General features: G+C 39.4%; 1 protein-coding gene across 1 annotated transcript in view; it reads left to right on the top strand.

Annotated features, from left to right (window-relative positions):
• LOC121182864 (spermatogenesis-associated protein 16-like) overlaps positions 1-22,361 on the top strand; it is an 81,567-nt gene that overhangs the window by 44,745 nt on the left and 14,461 nt on the right. Inside the window, exon 8 of the mRNA XM_041039485.1 lies at positions 9,229-9,396. Within this exon, the coding sequence (XP_040895419.1) occupies positions 9,229-9,396 (168 nt within the window). The remainder of the gene's footprint in view (positions 1-9,228; positions 9,397-22,361) is intronic.

Here is a 22,361-nt window from a genome sequence, read left to right on the forward strand (position 1 = left end):
ATCAATTAAATGTCGAGCTGATTATGCAAAAACACATCATCGTTGTTGCAAATAGGATCCAAGTTGAACTGTATAATATACACTGGGTACACACTGACCTAGGTAACGTTGCAGAACCAACACAACTGCCTCAGATCACGACAGGCAGTGAAGACTAGCAATCATACAAACGTAAAGGAGGAGGACAGATCGAGATGTGATGAAAGAGGAGGTGCAGTGGAGTGCCTGTAGTGAAATGATTTGGCCAGACCTCCACAGACTCACACACAGGCTTTAATCCCTCTCAGACCTGTCCAGCTCAAGTGGCACTGCCTACAAGCTGTGGGAAGGTGGAGATGGCTGCCCAGTCCCGCCCACATCCAGTGCATCACTGTGTTTTGTTCAGAGCACGTGGGAAATTCAGAAGCTTGCAATGCCCAGTTTATTTTGTCCTAGCATGTATTTTCCCAACCCGGTCACCTAAAAGTAACGTTCCTCTACAGATAAACTGCAACAGCAAATACATTTTGCAGGAAACATAATTGCAACCAAATTACATTTTCTATTACATTGTCTCCGTAATGAGATTATGTTCATTTATGTATTTGGCAAATTGCAAATTTCTTGATCCAGAATGTATAAATAAACTGTTTCACACACATAGACACACTCTGGAAAATATCTGATCTCAACATTGTGTACAACACTTGAAATGTTCACTCAGAGAAAGTTAGAAGCTCATTCACATCTACATCAACTGCCTTAAGGTCAGTTTAACAAGACTCATACAATCCATTTGGTCACCATAGTCAAAACAACACTTTTACATTTGAATTAGTGTAAAAGCAAGACATGCATACACTGTTATAGCAAAATGACCTTTAGATGTGAAAATTTCACACAGTGCTTTGAAAATAATGAGAACAGTGGAGAGGATCCTCACCCACCCACTCAAAATCCATTCACTCACAAAACCCTGCACAAATCCACCAGAAATCATTGCAATTGCAGAAACCAGGGTGCAAATTTTCTGAGTCAATTCCCTGCAGCTCCCCTCATCTCCCTCTTCCAGCAAAGCCTGTGAAAAATGTCATTTTAAATGGTGTGTTTACCTGACGGCGTAATCCCTGTCTCAGGTTCTCTACCTTGTGATTGACTTAACTCAGGCTGAACAATGACGTAGCTGTTAGTCAAGTAATCTACTAATGTAAAGAGCTAATATCCACAGAAAATCCATAGTTTAGCTAAATCGACACAACTAAAATTCTTTCTTAAAAGAAGATTTGATTTTGTTAACTTGCACCTCTAACAGGCTACCAGTCATTAACTCAAGCTCTCTACGTATCTAACATTAGTTAGCTAACGTCAAGTAAGGTATCACACACCAGAGTTAATATATTACATTTGATAATTTAACAACTTACACAGCTTGGTTTACTAACATTTCACTTCAGAAAAATTGTCTGACTCATCCAGAGATTTAAAAGAGGCTTTTAGACTTTTGTAGCAAGGCAAGTTAACATTTACCAACATCATATCAACTGCTGCTGTCTGTGAGCAGGACTCATGTCTTTTTTTATTTTCTTATTGAAAAACATGAGATGCAATCTTAAAATTGTGGGGTTGGATTTTCAGGGCAGGATTTCCAACCTCACTGGACTGCTCTGCAGGCTGCATCCAGTACCCTCTCGTTCAGCTACAATTAAGTACTTGTACTTTAGTATTGTGTTTTGATTGATCATTCACTGACCCTAGAACTGTACATTAAAGAGACCACAGGAAACACCCCAGTGGTCCATCTGTTCAAAACAGTGAGACATCAGATCTTACACCAAGCCTGATTTTTCTTTTTGGGGGGAGGTTTACCACAGTACCATCTAAAAGTACTTGTGAAATACTGATTACGAAAAATTTGAAGAATTAGTAGGTTGCGTACAAAAGCATATTCCCAACTACTGAAGTAAATTATTGAGGGGATGTGCCTGCAGACAGCATTGATGCTTTGGTGTGAACAATGACTGACTTTTACATTTTCTGTTTGTTTTTGTTTTTGATTTTTCTGATTTATGGCTGTTTATTTCCTAGACGATGCATTTTACCTTGTGGTTGAATTTGTGGTTTGTAAAATGGATTTATACTTGTTTGTTTGTTGAACATGCTGGAAAAATGGCTGAAGCCAGTGCACTCTCATTCTGAGACAGTGACACCAAAACCCTGTGTTTATTCTTGTTGCTGATTCTGTTTAAGGTGGATTTTTCTTTAAATGTCAAACTGTGTTTCCCTATTTGAGTGAGGGCATTGCTTCATGATATTAGTTTGTAAGTACCTGCATGTGTGTGTGTGTGTGTGTCTGTGTGTATGTCCTCAGGCAACCACAGGAGACACTGCATAGTGAAAATTGCTTTTCATCTATGTACTGAAAAATCAAAAATCTGCTGTGAACTCGGTGAGAGTTGTGAACACCTGCCCTTATCTATCCGCCCATCTTCTCTCCTTGTTTCCCTCTTTCTTGCTCAATAATAGTAGTGTCACAAGTACAGCACAGAGACACAGTGACCTCGGGGAGTACACACTGTGTGTGTGTCTGTGTTGGTGCATGTATGTCCTTTAGACTCCATTAACCTCCACCAGCCAGAAGTCATCTGAGACTTGGGGAGAAGAGTGTGTCCTACAAAACAGAATAAGAACACAAAGAAATGGTAGAGGAAGAATGACAGTTTTTCCACCATGAATTCTAGCCCATTCTTTAATTGTTGCTAGGCTGAGCAGCGAGTCCTGTGTGTGTGTGTGTGTGTGTGTGTGTGTGTGTGTGTGTGTGTGTGTGTGTGTGTGTGTGTGTGTGTGTGTGTGTGTGTGTTGACCCCAGGGCATGGCATGCTGACCATCTCTATGAGGTCTGCTTTTCACTACACAGGGGAAAGGAAACTAAAGATTTCTCAAAGTCCTTTCAGGCTTCTTATTCAGTACAAACCTGACAAAAGCCTCCATGTTCATTAGTATAGTTTGCTGTAGTTTCCTTAATCCTATTAATGAAGACACCAATTTGGTAACACAGCTACAGGATCTAAATGTCTGACAGTCCCTGAGCATCAAAGAGCAGAACTACACTCAAAATTAAGCAAAAAGAGAAATTCATCAGGTTCATACACATACACTTGTACAAAGACATATACTACCCCTCCATGAAGTTAGGGGACACTGGATCCTGCACCTACCAAACCAACACCTAGCACTGTTTTTTCTTTATTAATGTTATTTACTCCAACATGTCAAAGTTCCTTTGAGAGGAAATGAAGGCATTAGCTGTTTTCAAAGGCTGAGTATGTCTCAATATGACGAGCAAACTGACCTTTTTGTGCAAAAGTGGTGCAGTTGCCCATTAAATTTGGAGGTTTGGAGCCTACTTATTGAATGATGATGAAACATGGTGAAACATTCAGTTAATCAGTTTAGTAGATTGACAAAAACTATTGATACATTACTAAATGTAATAAATTGTAATAAATTAATTGTTTAAATCATTTATCAAGAAAAAAATCTAAATATTATTGTATTTTAATATTGTATTGTAATATATTCATATTGTATATCTTTGGGTTTTGGGCTGACGGTTCTACAAAACAGAGCATTTGAAGAAAGGGAGTGTGATGTGCCTCGTATAAAGTTTAAAGTGACTTTAAACTATTTTCTGATATTTGATAAATTAATCAAGTAATCAGAGATTGAAATAAATAACCAACAGATTAATTGATAATGAAAATAGCTGTTTGATGAGAAAACAATCAAACATTATACTTACTATCCCACCGTTGTGTTGTAAACATTTATAGCAGACTATGGACTACAACTTGGATCCAGGAAGCTGGTCTGCAAAAATTTACCAGAGTTTATGTCACTAGTTGTGTGGACCATGCAGTGAGTGACTAACAGTTATTTGAATATGCTCACTGTCAGTTTTATCTACAATACCATAAAATTAATCTCCAATGCAGATGCTTGCTTATTCTTGTTCTTCGGTTATTTCTTTACCACCTGGTCTACACAATTACCACTTCCTCAATGCCTTCCTCATTACAGGGAATTTGGGGATTTAGTTTTACTGCTTGTAATTAAGCCAGTAATCTCATTATATTCTCATGGCTCTATGTTAACTATCAAACTTACAATTTGAAGTTTCAAGATTCATTCACTATAGTTTGTCAGGTATATTTCCTCCATCCCAATCATCCTCATCAGTGGCTTTTTTAACTTTTTTTGTTAATATAGATAACAATTCCTCATTACTGAACCAGTATCCAGTACTTTAAACCATATGCACCAACAGCCACACGAAGAGCTGACAAACATCAAACAGCAGTAAACTGGTGGGAAATTGTTACACAGCAGGACTCTGACAGATGGAGAGGGGGTGGCAGATGCAAACAATTGAACCAGCCTGATATTTTTTATTTACTTTCTACCATGGTAATGTCTGAAATTTTGAATATACAGTAACAAACAGCATGAGGAATAACAACAATGTAAGCAAGCAGTATTGCATTTGAAACTGAACTGCACCTTAATCCAAAATATAAATTGGCCTGTGTTGTTCTTATTGAATTTGTAGATTAGCCTCATAAATCATAACTTACAGAGCTAACTTTTCTGTTTAATTAAGCAAATTCAATGTGCCAAAAAAATCAGAGCAGGAATTGATGAGGCAGGTAAGTGTCTATTCATCCATCTTGCCAGTACATTAATCAGACATTATGAGGTGGTGTCATTTGGCCACTTTGCCAACATACTGGCTTGGTGCAGCTGGTGTTTCATTGTAGGCATCATCTGTGTGTCTGTATACACTGATTATTGGCGCCTTTAAAACTAAACCAGTTCCAGTGGCCTTCCACAGAGATTGCTGACAAATAGTATGGAATGGATTCATCTATTCCCACCCAGGAAAAGTGTTGCTGTCATGAACACAGAAATAGTTTGTTTTTTTGTTTTTTTTTAAACTTTTGGCTTTGTAATCTGAAACAACTGCCACCATGACTGCTCCACACAGCTCCCTGACCAGTCACTGCCAACTCTCCTCCAATGAGACTGACTTTTAGCTGCTCAAAAATTTGCAAGACGGTGCCAGATGACATTATATGCTAATTTGCATATAATACTACCTGTCTCTCTGCTAAGAACAGATCACAGGGAGCGCTGTGATGAGACCTCTGTGGATTTGTCAGCAAGTAGTGCACATTTACATGCATCAGTATCAGCTGTGCCAATTTGCCACAAAAGACTCAGGGAGTCAACACATTAACAATGCTCCCTGTGGTTGTTTGTCAAAACTTACTTTTCAGAATGTCTGAAATGTGATAAATGTGGCAACAGTCACTCTAACTCGTCTGAAAACAAGACTATAGTCTAGAGCCAACACCTCCGTGAGGCTGTAAAACAAGTTTTTATTCATATCACTCACAGTAAAGTTAATGTAAAGATGTAATGTAAACATGAAAACTAAGCATGAAGGTGTTAGATGTGTGGGAGTGTTCATTTCATTATTTGACTGCAAGGATGGTACAGAAAGATGAAAGTGTTAGGACTCTTATCGCTTACCACTTGCTTTTCTTTCTAGGACTGCAAAATTCTTACAGGAATAAGAAGTGAATATTACATTACATACATATATTATTTTTGTATCACTGCACTGTCAAGAAAAGTTGAGAAAAACGTAGAGCAACCAGCTGCTAAGACTTTTTGAGTTTTCGCAACTGAGGGCTAACGTGTCAACTTAGGTTGTTAGGTAGGAATTTAGGTAGTTCACCCAAAGTGCTATCTTAAATTCAAACATATTACATATTACCATGTACTCAAGATTACTTAATTATATATGATAAACAGGAAACTGTATGTTCTTATACTTTACAATTATACATCAACAGCAGTGCAGTTTTTGTGGAGAGAACTTTACTTTTAAAGTTTTGCACTTCAACTTCACTGTCCATTAGTTGAGTATTCTCATAAATCCTCTGCAACATTGCTTTAATTTTTAACCAGTTTACTGTTTTGATGTGGAAAAGTCAATACTAAAAGAAAACCAAAAAAGTCTTGACACATTAAATGTTTAATAAGAACAACAGACTTTCTGTAAGCCAACATCCATTTCTCTGTATGATCTGTGTCAGTGTGACATTAGAATGATAAACTCAGACACCCCATAACACCTGAAACATTGAGCTTAATACAAAGAAAGCTTCCTGCACAAGAAAGAGACCTTGCTGAAGATTAAGAAGAAAAGTAACAGGTTTGAATAGGCCACCACATTGCCCAGCAGATGAAACCGCACCTTCAGTGAAGAAGGCCCCATACTGATGTGCATCTGAAGCAAGAGACAGTGCTTCAGGTATTTTATTTACTGCATTCCTCTGTGGGATGTCTAAACCATATATGCTGACTGTTTTGATGTTCTGCTCTAACAAGGAAGGTGATAAGAGGCTTGGATCACTGAAGTAGCACACCATCATTAGCTAGTGCTTGGTTGCCAGGGTGAGCAGAGTATTTCTGAAGTTGTAGATATCATGCATCACCTTTTTGAAAAAGCTGTGTTTGGCCTCAGATCTCAGGGTCCATAGCTTTACTAATGGCCCAAAGCAGCATACCAAGTGGGGGGTAGATCTCCACAAAGTGGTGTTTTGTTCATAAACTCAGGCTGGGAAGGATCCTTCTGAGTAACTCCCTAACTTTCCCTTTCAAGGAAACTCAAGCTGGTGTCTGATAAGTCTGCTGATACCACCAACCCAGCTATCTTTTAACACCAAGTACACTTTGACAGTCAGTCTCTCTTTTGAGATGTGTTGCTCAACAGTTCTCAATTTAAACCGGCTGAAAATTTTCCACCCATCATTGTACTCTGCAGGCAATTCTTCCTCCACCTATGGCAGATCAGGTGGAGTTGTTGGGGATGATAGAGGTTGTCTAAAATCATTACCACTAAGATTTGTGCTTCCAGCTTGAATGACTACTGAAGGATCAAAGGATGGAACTTGTGAATTCACAGGTTTTCAGTGGACATCAAACATGGCGCACACACAGCTCTAACATCAGGCCATTTCAAAATATGTTTGTTTAGCATGCACATCTGCTTGGTTTCAAAACTGCGCTGACTGTAGACTGTAAAACCTTCTTAAACACAGGCAATAAACATAAGTAATCATAATTTTTAATAAAACAGAGAAGCCCAAGTAGAATTTGCCATAATTTGTTACCTTAGATTCAAACAGAACTGAGAATCTAAAAGACAATTCCAGCACATCAGTAACATCTAAACAGTAACACACCCTAAATACGTAAAAGAGATAAGTTAGTCATGAACATGTTCTTATCAAAATATACAAAATATACAGAAGCCTCAGTGCAGCCCACTCCACAAGTTTGGCAAACAGAATGAGTGAAGGTGCAGAGGGGGCAATCACAAAAAGCAACACACCTTTCTGTTGTTCATGCCCCCTTTGACAAGAATTTTAAAATATTATTTCTGCAACTAATAAAGTTTTGACTTATCCGCGAAGGAAAAAAAAAACAATCTTAGGAGTCTTTCCAGGAACAATTCAAAACAAACAAACAAACAAACAAACAAAAAACTGGGCTGCACAGAGCAGTGTGTTGCTTTATGTTGTGGCAGCTGGTGCCAGCAGGTTAACCAGAGCACAGGGAATAGAACCCAAACACAGAGGCCAAGGCAGAACTTATTCAGATCAATGATTAATTATGAACAAAGATGAACAAAGGCTTACTTGGTGGTGAGGCAGGCAGAGGTCAAATGCCACTGGAGGTGGGTCAAACGAATCCAGAAGTAGTCAAAACAAAGAACCAGGACATGAAGCACACAGTAAAGCAGCATGATGTTATGGCAACTGAAAAGGGAGAGGACAAGGTGATATATACACTGAGAACTAATTAACTGATGAGACTTAACTAGTTCCTTAATTTTACTTTCTGGCAAGACTGAATGATCTTGGCAGATTGAATGGCAGGCACCCCACACTGTCATGTCGTGTATAACCCTGTAGACTTGCCTGACTTCACACAAAACTTCATATTGAACCCATGCTCTCCATTTAAAGGTGGATTAGGTCAGAGAATGCATCTTTTGGCACAATTCACTATGTGTTTTTTTTTTCCCCAAGTTTGGTCTCTGCCATCTCCTGAGAAAAAGTAGCCACAAACACAGGAGAGGAGAACCCAAATGCTAAAACCCCAAGACACACTGATGCTAGAATTAGCCCTTTTTAACTCAAAGCACCAGCATGAAGTCCAGGGCCAGGAACCAAAACTTAAACAACTAAATATCATCCATGAAGGGAAAAAAAGACAGGAAACACAAAACCCAAGACAAACTCCCAAAAGTCCTTACTTTGAATAAAATGCAACCAAGGTAAGTCCAGGAATGAGAAACAGACACAGAAAAACAGGGCAGAAGCACACACTGAAGCAACACAAACAAACACAGGACACAGGGAACAACAGGACTTATATACACGAGGTAATAGGCAACAGGTGAAACCAATTAGGGTGGGGCAGACAAAGACAGGAAGCAGTCTGGGGACTGATACACAAGGGCTGGGGCTTCAAAATAAAAGAAGAAGTACTAGTAAAATGTTTACCCTGGACATTATCTTTCAGTTCAGCATGTTTGGATGTTGACACCCGCTAACACACAAATTATCACTGAAAGCAAAGTAAAGCTGGGTCTGATGGGAATGTTAGCAGTTTAGCAGTAACTTTCTGAATCCGACAATTCGACATTGACACCCACATCACGCATTGACCGGCCAGCTGTGCAGAGGGGAGAAAGGAGAGAGAGTTTGACCTTCTTCTGAAGTTTCTTTTTCATTCTTTACACAACTATCTGTCACTCTTCATGTGTGCGACCAACTGCAACACTGTGACTACCTTCCAGGAGACACTGTCAGAAAATGTATTCCCTTATCTCCATATTTAAACAATTGTCCTATCTTCCTCTTCTATGTGATGTTTAGCTTTTCACTTCCCCTTCAAATGTGGCCATTTTTGAACAGTTGCAAAGACATACACATTCTGATGGGGTCCGACAACAAGTCACACACACTAGTTTTTTTTTTCTAGCGCACCCTGACCCATCCCTTCTTATGGCTAAGGTGATAGGGTTATATCTACTCACATTATCATCTCATCATCCATACTCTTGCAGCACCTCTAACTCATGCTTGTGTGCTGTATATTGTGTTTCTCCCGCAGTCAGGTGTGTGTGTGGGCTCAGGTCTGATTGAGTGGCTTCAGTATGGCAGCCTGCTGCTTAAATTGGGCTACCACAGAGAGCACAGCACCATAATGCACCGCTGCCAGGCTCAGCTCGCCACCGCTCCCTACCTGCCACAGATCAACACTCAGCAAGAAAACACACTGGTAAGCTGCTGCCTGAGTGTAGGTTCTCTGTGCCTATGTGAGCATGTGGGTTGTATTTGTATCCTGTCTTCTAGTGTGAGTCAGGACAGTAAAACAATCAGTGTGCAAAGGAATGAGTTCACTTACTGTGACTGTTATAGTGATAATCACAACTTTTCCTAAATGAAATTCCTAAACACTGAAGTTGCAGCTCCCCAAACACGCATTGTCCTCCAGCCTCATGAGCTCCAACATGCTGTTCTCTTTTCTGCCACCAGAACTCACAAAGGCCCGGCTTGTGAATTGTCTTAATGCATTTCACATTATTCAGAGGCTGCAAAGATTTATGAAAACATGGTTAATACAGTGCACAGGCACAGAAATATTACACATGATGTAAAGTTAAGAAGACGACCTCTCTGTGAGCACTCATTTCAAATCTCAATATATCACACAACTGCTATTAGTAACCTCTATTTGTGTTGACTTTGTCAGACGATGTTGCGGTCATAAAATATAGATTGTTTAGCAGCCAGCAGCTTGTAATGACTGCCGATTAACTCTTAGTATTTATGAGCCGCGACCAAATCTGTTTCTTTCCATTTCTTACTCACTCTGTTGTCTGACAACAGAAACAGAAAAAAATGTAAATGACATCAACTGAATGGTGAATGCAGCTGTATTTAAGCACAGTGTATATCATCACAAAGAGCTGGAGGGGGCTGAGTAACCGCCAGCGTCTGTCTGCCCAGTCAAAGTCGGCCGTGTGGCAGTAAAGAAGACAAGCTTCTGTCTTCTCTAACTCTTACTGTACTCGTTCATTTTCAGTGTCAATACATCCCACACAGCTGTCATCATTAGCCTGTATTTATGTTGATTTTGTCATGTGACGTCACAATTATAAAATAATGAGCTGGCTGCCATCGCAGCAGTGCAGGGATGACATTTGTGCCACAATTAAATCACGAGGTTATTTCTTCCTCATCCTGTTGTCTGACAACAGAAACAACAACAAAAAAAACATGTAAATGAGAAAAGATAAAATACAGTAGAGGTGATCACAGAGAGCAGGAGGGACAAAATGGAAGTTTAACAGGATTAGTGAACTGGGCTGGAGCAGGTGAGAGTCTTTTCATGTTTTCTCATTTTTCACTTTCCTGCAGTTCCTACCTTCATTTCACCTAGCATCTTAAAAGAAAGCAGAACTACAGTTAAATGTAAAATATTATATTAGGTTAGCCTATGACACAATTCAAACATTTACAGCTTTGTACATACAGGAAAATCAAAGCTTACCATGAGAATGTGCTGTCCCTCGCTTCAGCCATCTACCAGCAGTATAATGATAGTCTCCTGTATGCTTGGATATGCAACTCTGGTCTGCACATCAGACGTGCACTCAGTTTCTTCATGATTAAACAACGTTGCGTACTGACGTTGCATCAGTTTTCAGGACACTGAATTTAGACTAAATGGCCGATTTTAAAATCTGTTGGAATCACAGTCCGGACCAGTTGTGCAGAAAAACGGCAACGGCACAGAAGCTGTCAGAGGATACACAGCACAGTAAAATACATAACACACAGAATCACAATGACAGGCAGTCAGTAAAAATAAACAAGGTGTCAAGGTTTGCTGATAATAGCGCAGATAAGGAGGAGCCAAATGCAGGCACAAAGGCAGACTGATGTAGTCAAGTTGCTTTTAATAAAGATATCAGGCTTACAGGCAAACCAGTGAGCAGACAGGCAGGATGACAGGCTGGTAGACAAGCAGGCAGATACAGACAACATTATTTCAAAACACAAGGAGCAGATATGCAGGGAAACACTAGGAACAGAAACACACGAGGAACAAAGGAAAAGACCTGTATTTGGTACACGGATGATCACAGAATGAGGTACAGGTCGGGACAGAGCTTGTGACAAAAAAAAATGTGCATATAGCCTGGACAATCACAAAACTCTGTATGCTTCACAGTATTTTAAAATACTGGCTACTTGATGGAGCATATGTGCAGCTGCCTTTGGTTGATTATGGATGTGGAGATGTGTGTTTCTGGAACCACAATGAATACATCGCTGACAGAGAATTAAAGACAGTTTATTTATTTGAGACATTAGTAATGGCTCTGGTAAAGCAGCATGTTGGAGCTGGACATTAACTGGACTTTTAAAATCTGCAGTAAAGTGCACTGTATAATATCAAAGCAGGGTGACAAGACATCACATCGCAAGCCAAAAGGCTGTAGTGTGTTTGCTGAGGACCTCTTGCTTACATGATACTGTAACACATTCTGTTGTGTGGCACAATCGTGGTGCCGCAGTGACAAAGGTGTGGTATTTTCATTGTAGGATGGGACATTTCAAGTACTACCTGTAAACTGTAAATACTACACCACATCTCTAAGACAAGAAAACAAACAACAGTCATGGTTAGAAATATGTAAATTCGCAAATGAGACAAATAGTGTGGTCTTAGCCTCTTTGCCAGAGTAGGCACTTCTTAAATCTACAATGGAGGTGGTGAGAAATAATGTTATAATGACCAATTGTCATGATTGACAATATGAGAATAAGGCTCAGGTTCACAAACACCAAATTTACCTTTAAATTAAGGTCACGTTTTGCTTCAGAGTAAGTCACTTTAGACTCAAAAACAATGAACTTCCAGTGAGCAGCAGTTCTGTGGACAGAAACAGTAAAGTAGCATGAGGTATTTATCATTTATTCAGTTTGAAAGTGTTTATGTTACTCTGTTATTCTGTAGGCTTTATGGCTGTGTTGCTCCACATGCTTGCTCTTCAAACAACCTCAGCACTTTCCTGAAAGGAGGTCCCTGATCTGGTTGCTCGTAGTTTCCAGAGGTTACCATAACGGCAGATGTTGATGTCGGCTTCGGCTCTTTCTTGGGTCTTGCAGTTCACCACTGTATAAATATCTTATGTAGCAACATAAGGGTCATGTATGAATTCTCTTTATCTACAATACTATAAATATCCTTCTGACTTCTGACTGCGGCATTGTGTCGTATATTGTACAATACATATGTAGTTTATTCTTTAACCCATCAGAGTGTATGGTTTAAAAGCAATTGCTGCCACAGCAGCAAGAGATGAGATTCAGGCTGATCATTGCAGATAACTGACCACATAGTAAATGGAACCAAACCAGAAGCTCTGTGTTTTTTCCATTTTCAATAAAGAAGAAACACAAAGTGGAATATTCTCACCAACTTTTTCAGTGGAGCTAATGTGGCACTGACATGTCATGTTTGAGTTATATTTACATCGGACAGATAAATTTAAAAAAAAAGCAAACAAACTAGGCAAAATGCTAAAAAATGACATTAAGTCAAATATAAATGTTATTACATTACCATCAGTTCATCCATTCATTGTCTTCTGCTAATCCAGGTCCGGGTTGTGTTGGATGAACCTGAGACCCACTTTTTTCCTAGAAGCCCTGCCGTTCTTCTGTCCTGACAAGAAAAATTACAGGATTAGTCCTTTGCTCAGTCCTTATGCTTTCCTGACTTTTGACTGTGGAAATTGTAACAACCAAAGGCTGGAGCAGTATGATTTTGTTATAGCAACACAAAACCCCACTGGAACAAGGTCAGGTGATTGGATGGAGACAGGAAGTATGTGACTTTTACTCGCACATCTGTGTTACCCCAGAATTATATTTTTACTTAAGACCAAACGGGCCCAAGAGAGCATTAAAACCATAAGATGTGCAAAAACTCAACATTGAAATCCAGATAATGAAAGGATGGCTGTCTTTAATATAGTCCAATTAAAGTTCTCTATCAAAGAACCATGTCCTGACCTTGACAGCCTTTCAAACACACACTCTAGCTCTCTCTCTCTCTCTCTCTCTCTCTCTCTCTCTCTCACACACACACACACACACACACACACACACATATACAGTGCCCCTCCGTCCTCTTTAAAGTTAAAACATTCCTTGCTCAAGAAAACCTACTTGTCTTTCTTCCCTTACTTTTACTGCCCAGCTTCTTTTCCTTCATTTATTTTCCACCCCAGTCCTCTGCTTCTACTTCCCTTCCGTCTCTTTAGATCTATTCCCCACCCACCCCCACCCCTGGAAACCATTTCCCACCCCACCCTTTTCTCTGTGGCTCTGAAGATAGTGCAGGAAGTTAATTTTCATGTAAGTGGACTTTTTGCCGCTTCAAGTGTTGCCTTCCAGGCCTCAAGTACATCCTAGCCAACCTTATTCATTCTAACAGTGGGTAGCTCCATGGCTAGGATGTCAATTAATGACACACTCCACTGATGCAAGGAGAAAAGTGTGCAGAGGTTTACATCTAATAGCCGACATCTTGTTTCCCGCTAGCCAAAGTTTTCCCCAAGTCACGCTGTGGCTCTCTGAGGAGTTGGCAGCGTATAATATTAAGTGTGGTGGGCACAGTGATGGGAAAGGTGGTTTATTAGCAGTTAATTTACAGTTATTTTCCCAAAAATGCATGACTGTGAGCCATTCACCATGTAATCTACAACAGAAATAACATGTCCTTGTTTGCTTTGAGTGATAGTGCATGTATTTAAGTGAGTTAATTGTGTTTTTGTGTTTGCATAATGATTATGTACAGTTTACACATATAAACAGAGCAGTATTTGGCCATCTTGTCTTGTTGTAATTCTCTGAATAGGGAGATGCAAAGAATGAGTCTTTTGGTAGGTGTGATTGATGGATGACTCTAGAGGAAGAAAGTGAACCATCACCTTTTCTTTGCCAAAAAAAAGACATGATTTTTTAAAAATCTAGATATAAATCTATGTCTCTTATCTACAGAGTTGCAAAGTGAGATGAACTATTTCAGGTGTCCAGGGTTACATGAGTAAAAATCCCATTCATTTTCTGTCTAACTGGCAGCTGGTTCCCCTTAGATGTGCAAGAAATTCTCCCAGTTTAATTACTGAGTCAGAGGATGAGAAACTGCATCAGAAAGTACCTGGTTCTTTGATAAAATGTATGATGTGACTCTGTACTTTTGAGGGTTAAAAAAATCTAAAAAAGAAAAATCAAAATTATGTGAACACATCTCCTGGCATACAAAAATGCTGAACTCATAGAGCCCCAAAGCAGAACCTATGCAACCATGTTCTGTTCCAGAAAAAGAGAAACCATCAGTTAAAGTCCCGTGTGTGTGTGTGTGTGTGTGTATATATATATATATATACACACACATACATACAGTGTAGATGTTTTTAGACAGCAGAGATTACAGCTTTACAGATATGGATGAAAATAACATAATATCTTACTGAAAAATCCAGCATCAGTTGAGTTGTGGTACCAGGCGCACAAGTATTGGAGTATTAAGATTTTCCTGAAATACCAAACTGATGGGGGGGGGGGGGGGTGGCAATAAGGTTTCATAGAAACAAATATGAGATCAGTAAAACTACTATGGCCATAATCTAAACTCTTGTATTAAATATTTTAAACTATTCAGGACACTGTGCTTGTATGGGGAGAAACATTGAGGATACAATTAGCAAAAACACTTTAAAATGAGAATTTACAGTGGGGAAAAACATTACTGTAACCAGCAGCTTTCACTTTGCATATCTGCTGTACACAGTATCACTAAGGCTGAGGCAAAAATAAATATACAGAGGCCTACAGACTTACAGCAATGCTAAGATAACCTTAAACTGAATAGTGTTGTGTTTAGAATTACTGGGAAGACAAATGGTCTCAGCATCAGAGTTTATAACATTTGCTATAATATTTTTTTGTTGATTTTCTGGACACCTGATAGAATACCAGTAAACAAAGGTCTTTTCTGTATCGACTGATAACAGAACCACAAATGATACATTATTTGAGGCCACATTTTAAGTAAACACATCTTATATAGATTATCCAAAGTGTGCTGTGTTTAAATAAAATTCTGCAGCTGTGGAGACACCGTCTCTCTCACACTTGAAATGTGTTGTTGTATTTGTTCAGTCCAGTTCAGGATTCATACACCTCAGTCAGAATCTGAACCACGCTCTCCTCTTTCAGGAGTTTTAACAATTCACAACCCACAGCATCCAACTTGACTGGAAGGCCCCCAAAAAGAGCCAAACTGTGCTTAATTATCACCTCAGGAAAATATGAGAAAGCTGGTTTGCCTGAATAGGCTATAAGTTTTTGCATGGGTGTTTGTACTGTACAGTTTTCTTTTCTCTGCTTGTGGTCTGGCAATGGTTGTCAGTCTCAAGAGTGTAGGTCTTACCTATATAAACCTGTGAGGGGGAAGATGCCAGAGAGAGACGTTGGTAAAGGAAGAAGAGAGGTATACTGCGAAGAGTGCAAACGCTTTGTTGGGATCGTGATGAGCAATTAATCATATCCCTTAACCTTGAAGTTATTTCGGTTTATTTTCTGTCTGTGTCTATTCATTAACCTAAATGAACTAAAAGTGTCTCAGAATCAGAATCTGATTTATTTGCTAAGTTTGTGCACACAAACAAGGAATTTGACTCCAGTTTTCCTTTGCTCTCAGGCAGTTCAGAAACAAACAACAGAACAACAACGTCCAAGCTGAGTGTATAGCAATAAGGGGACTGCATGGTGGACCTCAACTCCACAGTTGAGTGATCAGCATTGTGAGGACCAAGTGGAACAATGGCTAAAAATAAGCCGAGCTCACCAGGGTCTTCCCATCCCTAAAATGGAAAATATGGCATCTAAATTTATCAACCATATGTTTTAAGTGCCCTCCAAAATGACCCATATGACCATTTACTGATTTGCCATTTTTCTGCCACTGCACTGCTACTACGTTAAGGTTAGGGAAACACTTTGGTTTCTCTGTGTTCCTGTCCTTACAGTGAAGTTGTCAGTTTCACAACTCTGAACAAACCCCAGCTGACTCTTGGGTGTGTTGATGGTTTGCTTGGTAGCTAACAAGATATGTATGACACATATGAAGATGTTGAGATCAGGGCCATAGCTTGGATTATAGAAGGACTAAGACATTCATTCATCTTCTATACTGCTTGATCCTTCAGGGTTGCAGGGAGCTGGAGCCTATCCCAGCTGACTATGGGCGAGAGGCGGGGGTACACCCTGGACTAGTCCAGGCAATCACTCACCACTCACGCAATTTAGGGGCAATTTAGAGTAGCCAGTTAACCTGATGTACATGTTTTTGGGATTGTGGGAGGAAGCTGTAGTACCCGGAGAAAACCCACACAGGCACAGGGAGAACATGCAAATTCTGCACAGAAGTTTGCGGGGTTCGAGCTTGGAACCCTCTTGCTGTGAGCTCAAGTACTAAGACAGATTTTTTGCATTGGAGTAATTGCACACTTCATGATAAACAGTACATTATATGAAGCAATATGTAAAATTGATATAAATCAACAATTGTAGGTGCTGCTTTCTTACAAGTTATATCCAGACACACTTTTGTTTGGTTCTTACACCTTTTTTTGGCATTTCTCAAACAACAAGATTTATTCTTGCACCTGGCATTAATTTAGTTTCTCTTCTTCTTGTTTCTCTTTTCATGCATCTCTTTGGTCTCGCGTTGTCAGTATGGTACTAGATTTCACTATGTTTTATCTGATGTTCCTTTTGTTCCAATTTTAGCTACTTTGCTATAATTCTGTTCCTATTTCATCCTCTGTTCTTTCATATTTTACATATTTCACATCTTACACGCTGTCTACACTGAAGGTGTAGCATGAGCAGCATGTTAGCGTGTGAGAGGGATGACTGGCTGAAACACTTTCTGTGTAGACACAGTGTTAATTATAACCAAGACTTTAAATTTCACTCCAAATAAAAGTCACATAAATAAAAATCAGCTTTTGCAGAAAAACATATCACTGAGAAAATGTAAAGATTTCTTTAGAATAATGAACAGTCAGAGGAGAAAGGTTGACTCTCTGCGTGTGACTGGATTTTCCTCTCTGAGAATACATGAGACTAATTACAGGACCACTTCAGAGACACACTGAAAGATTACTTCATTCTGAGTACAAGTAAGTTGAGAACTGGAGTCCAAATTTCTCCAACCCAAACCCCACTCTCAACATTTTGACCAGACAAAATGACATTTTGACGGAAGGCATCCAAAACGTATATTAATTGATTTTTTTTTTTCATATTTTATTTATTCATTTGAGTTTTCATTTTATTTTTTGATCATGTTTTTTTTTCCAGGGATATTTTAAATCTCTCTCCACACTGTCTGGAATAAATTTCGGGCAGAAAAAATATAAATCCTTGATGTAATATTTCTCTTGTTAAATTTAAGTCTAGCATATAGTTTAGTCTAGTATAATAATTCTAGAAATACTGGAATCAGTCTTTACAATGATGACTTTACTTCCCTATGTTACTAAAACATAAAAAATGTTCTAGAAAACATACAGAGGATGTGACCTCAGATTCTTTTGTGACCCTGCTTGGAAGGAATATTTTCCTCTCGTGCCAGCTGGCTGTTTCCCCTTCCTCCAGTTTGCTACGCTAGGCCAGACTCTATGGATTATTCCTTTAACTGCACAGGTTTGGACAAAACATCCTATCTCCACCCTGCTTAAGTCTCTTTGAGCAAGACACTGAATCCCTACCAGCAGTATAGGACAATTGGAGCAGCTGACCCTGACCTTTGACTTCCCAGTGGAGGGCGCCAACAGAATATTCTTTGAGTAGTACATGCAGAAATAAAATATCATCAGCAGTGCATGCATGTCAATCTGTGTCCCAGTGAGTCAGCTTAAATCCTGTCTCAATGGCAGAGCAGCAACGACAGCCTGGCACAAGTACAGAGCTCACCAGGCTATGAAAATTCACACCCAGCAAATGGATTTTTAATTAGCTGTAAAAGTGTGTGTGTGTGTGTGTGTGTGTGTGTGTGTGTGTGTGTGTGTGTGTGTGTGTGTGTGTGTGTGTGTGTGTGTGCGTGCGTGTGTGCGTGTGTGGGATTACAGATGGGGAAATTGTATGTTGGTCTGTGTGAGACAGTGTGTTTAAAAGGAAAAAAGTGGCATTACCGTCAACTGTCTGTATCTCCACAGCTGCAGGCTCTACTGACAGACATCATGGATGAACTGGGAGGACGAAGGAGCAGCACTGAACGTGTCTGGAATAAAATGTTCAAGGTAAAGACACTGTGTGTGTGTGTCTGAGAGAGAGAGACAGAGAGACAGTTGAAACTCTTTCTCCACTGCTTGTTCAACAGGTCTATACTGGATCATCTAAATCACTTTGTAAAAGTTCACCACTTTAACACATTAAGGTCTAGAGCCGACTGCAACAGCTCTCCTTGCATTCAGACTTAACCCAGACTTATTATTTAAAAGTGTTCTAAGCGGAGGGTGCATGTCACTAAACAAAGTACAGAAATGTGTTCTTATACATAAGTTATTATTATTCACACTCACCAACTAATTATCTGGTCTACTTATGAAAGCTTCTTTATAGCCCACTTGAACTGTTAAGATTGGAGAGAAAAAGAGGTAAAAGGAAACATCTTACCTGATACTTGACTGAAATGCTGATGGAACTAGAACAGAAACATTCAGTTTCACAAAGTTAATACAGTTGACACAAATTACAAAACTTTGTGTCAATACCATCAGACCAGAGTTTTTTTTTTTTTTTTTTTTTTAAATTGTAACGTGTTTCCCTAAGGAGGGGAGTGGAGATGGTACTGCATCAGGAGAAAGGGACAGGTGCATGTCCATTTTCTAAAAACAACAGGAAGTTACCTGCTGTAGTTTGGTGCACTGACCTGCTGTAGTCCTGCTCACCAACACGGTCAAGTTCGTTGTCTAAGGTAGAACGAGTTCTGCCTTTTTCAGCACAGTCCCCTTTTACATTTACTCAGTTCGTCCAGTGCTCGTGGAGCATACATCTTTGTAGAGGATGGCGTCTTGGACCTCCAGAAAGTGGTCCACAGCAGAGATGATGTCATCATCACTGTCAAAATGGCAACCAATGAGCTGCTCCTCCTCCTTGGGCTAAATCAGATCAATAAGGGAAGTGCTAGACAAGTTCAAATCCTTGTTCCTGGATGGCAGACATCGGCACTGTGGATTAAACAGTCAACAGTAATTGACTTAGACAAGACCCAAACTCCAGTGTCTAGTGTCAGAACCAAACATTATGTGGATAGCGTGCATGAGACCAATACAGCTGTACAGGTTGTCAGTGTACAGGTGGACTACCAACTCTTAAACTGGGACTTTACCTATTTTGTTATGATAAAATGCTAACTGCTCATAGCAACTAATGATTCAGTCTGATTAACAGGTGTTGCAGAACTTTGTTTACGTCTGCTCTTATCTGGTGCTCCTGTGAGATAAATAATGCTCCTCCAAGATTAAACCCAAATCCAAATTATACAGGAAAAACAAAGAAAACAGATACAAATAGAATTGTTCAAAGTATAAGGCTGTAGGTTTCTCTCTAATAGCTGTTATTTGTTTCTTGCTGATGCCCAATCTGACAAATGGTATGGTAGTCCTGCTGGCAGCAAGAGGCCCAACTGTTTCTTTTTCCACCTAATTATTTTGCAGTAGATGTAAAACGGAAGGTTGAAAACTGCAAAAGTGTCGCTCTTTCAGGAAGTGTGATTCAAAACACAAACTAATGGAGAGGAAAGAAATAAATTCAGCTACTTTTGAAGACAAATGCTGGATTCACTACACAAACTACTGAAGATCTGACTGCCTGGTTTGTTTAGTTGGTTGAATGTGATACATCCACTACAGACTAGACTAGACAAGACTAGACAAGACTAGACTAGACTAGACTAGACTAGACTAGACTGAATGAATGCAAGTGACAGAGAGGACGGGATCAGAAGACCTGATCCCGTCCTCTCTGTCACTCTACTAGGCCTTCTGAGCTGTAGCAGCATAGTGGGTGTCAACTCCGCATTGTGCAGTTTATTGAAGCTCTGACCAGACTTTAACAGGATAAATCCATTTTAGGCAAGACAAGCTCGTTTGTGTAGCACCATTACAAAACAAATTCATTCAAAGTGTTTATAAAACACATAGAAATAGGATTTAAAAGAGTAAACTAAATAAAGTAAAACACAATAAGACAGATGAAGCATGAGAATAATAATTATAGTACAAGTACAGAGCAGTGCATGATATGAATAAATAGTCCCAAATTTAATTTATTTAGTAGCCTTTCTTTGTTCCAGACATGTGGTGCATAAAAAGTGAATGCTACTTCATCATGCCTACTTTTGACTCCAGGGATGGTAAACAGACCTGGATGATGTGAGAGATCTGGAGGGTTCATAGCATCACAGCAGATCAGTAATGTGTTTTGGCCCTAAATCATTCAGTGCTTTACAAACCAGTGGTTTAGTATTTTAAAGTCAGTTCTTTGACACACAGGAGGCCAGTGCTGAGATCAGACCGATGTGGTCTTTCCTGGTCTTAGTGAGGATTCAAGTACTAGCACTCAGCTGCATCTGTCTGATCCACTTTTTAAAGAGAATCAGAGAAAAATTCTTTTGTTACAATCAAACTCCCACTGGAAAATGAAGAAAGTCCAACATAGTACTCAGAGAGTTGGAAAATAGAGGTAAAATTAAAATAAATAAATAAATAATCTAAAATAAAATAAAAATTTAAAAATAGAAAAAATAGAATAAAATAAAAAATAGAATTAAGATGTATTAAGTAGCATTAAACTGAAAAACGTACAGGTGTTAGGCTCGGCAGCCAACACGAGCAAGAGAGGACCCCCAAGACAGACAGATGAGTGAATGACAGTCCTTTATTTAAACTCAAAATCACTGGCATATAGTCCAGGAAACAAAAGGCCAGAAAACAAAACTAAAACAACTCAAGTAACTAAAGATCATCCACAACGGAGAATACTTCAGGAACAGAAACACAGTCCGAAACTCAAAGTCCTTACTTGTGGATGAACAAGACACGGAGGTAATCCAAAAGAAAACGGAAGACAAATCGAGGAGGTAACGCAAGCAGAGGTACAAACACAGACATGGACGCAGACAAACTGAACAAGGGCAGTAACGAGATTTAAATACACAGGGGTAATGGGCAACAGGTGAAACCAATTAGGGTGGGGCAAACAATCAAAAAATGGGGGGGAAAGCAGACAAAGACAGGAAATAGAACAACAGTAGATACGCTAAGGACGCTAAGGAAATACACAACCAAAACTCGAAAGCCCAAAACAAGAATAATTTGACAAAAGAAACACAACCAGAACTACTAAATAAAAGTCCAAAGGGGGCTGTGAAGAGATTTACAAAATCCAGAAATTCAAAATGTCCAGAAAATGTTCAGAAAACAGCCCCCTTAGGGGCTGATCATGACAACAGGTGCATCAATATTGTATTTGAGCAAATTCCTGGAGTAAATATACTTGGTTACATTCCCACCACTGTTCACATAACACCATACATTTGAACAACCACCTGAAACAATAACCTCAACGCCCAGGAAATCAGCACTTCCTAACCACGCAAACATCCATAACAGGAGCCCCGTACACATTATTGGCAGATCTGACAAGTTCAACTAGGAGCACAGAGGTTGTGCATCATTTTGAAGCCCCAAGAGATTTTATGAACAATTGACCAATTGAATGATACATGATCAATCCCAATAGTTTGTAGATCCTCTTCAAAATCAAAGAAGGGAATAACAATAATAGACCAAACAAACAGCTCAACTGAGGTGAAAATGGCAAATATTGACTTCAAGTTACACATACACACACACACACACATAAACAACACACACAAGGCAACAGGAAGACTAATCATCAAACAGCCATTCTGTCATGTTTTTGGCAGCACCACACCTCTGTTTCTAACCATTTAACAACCTCACCTGTCTGACCAGACAGAACGTACAATGTGTTTAAAATATTGAACTGAAAAATTGACAATATGTTTAGTATCTCTGTGCGACTAGTGCACTTGTCAACCTGCACTCTGGTACTACACTGGACAGG

This window comes from Toxotes jaculatrix, chromosome 6 (genome assembly GCF_017976425.1).
Source record: "Toxotes jaculatrix isolate fToxJac2 chromosome 6, fToxJac2.pri, whole genome shotgun sequence".
Taxonomy (NCBI): Eukaryota; Metazoa; Chordata; class Actinopteri; family Toxotidae; genus Toxotes; species Toxotes jaculatrix.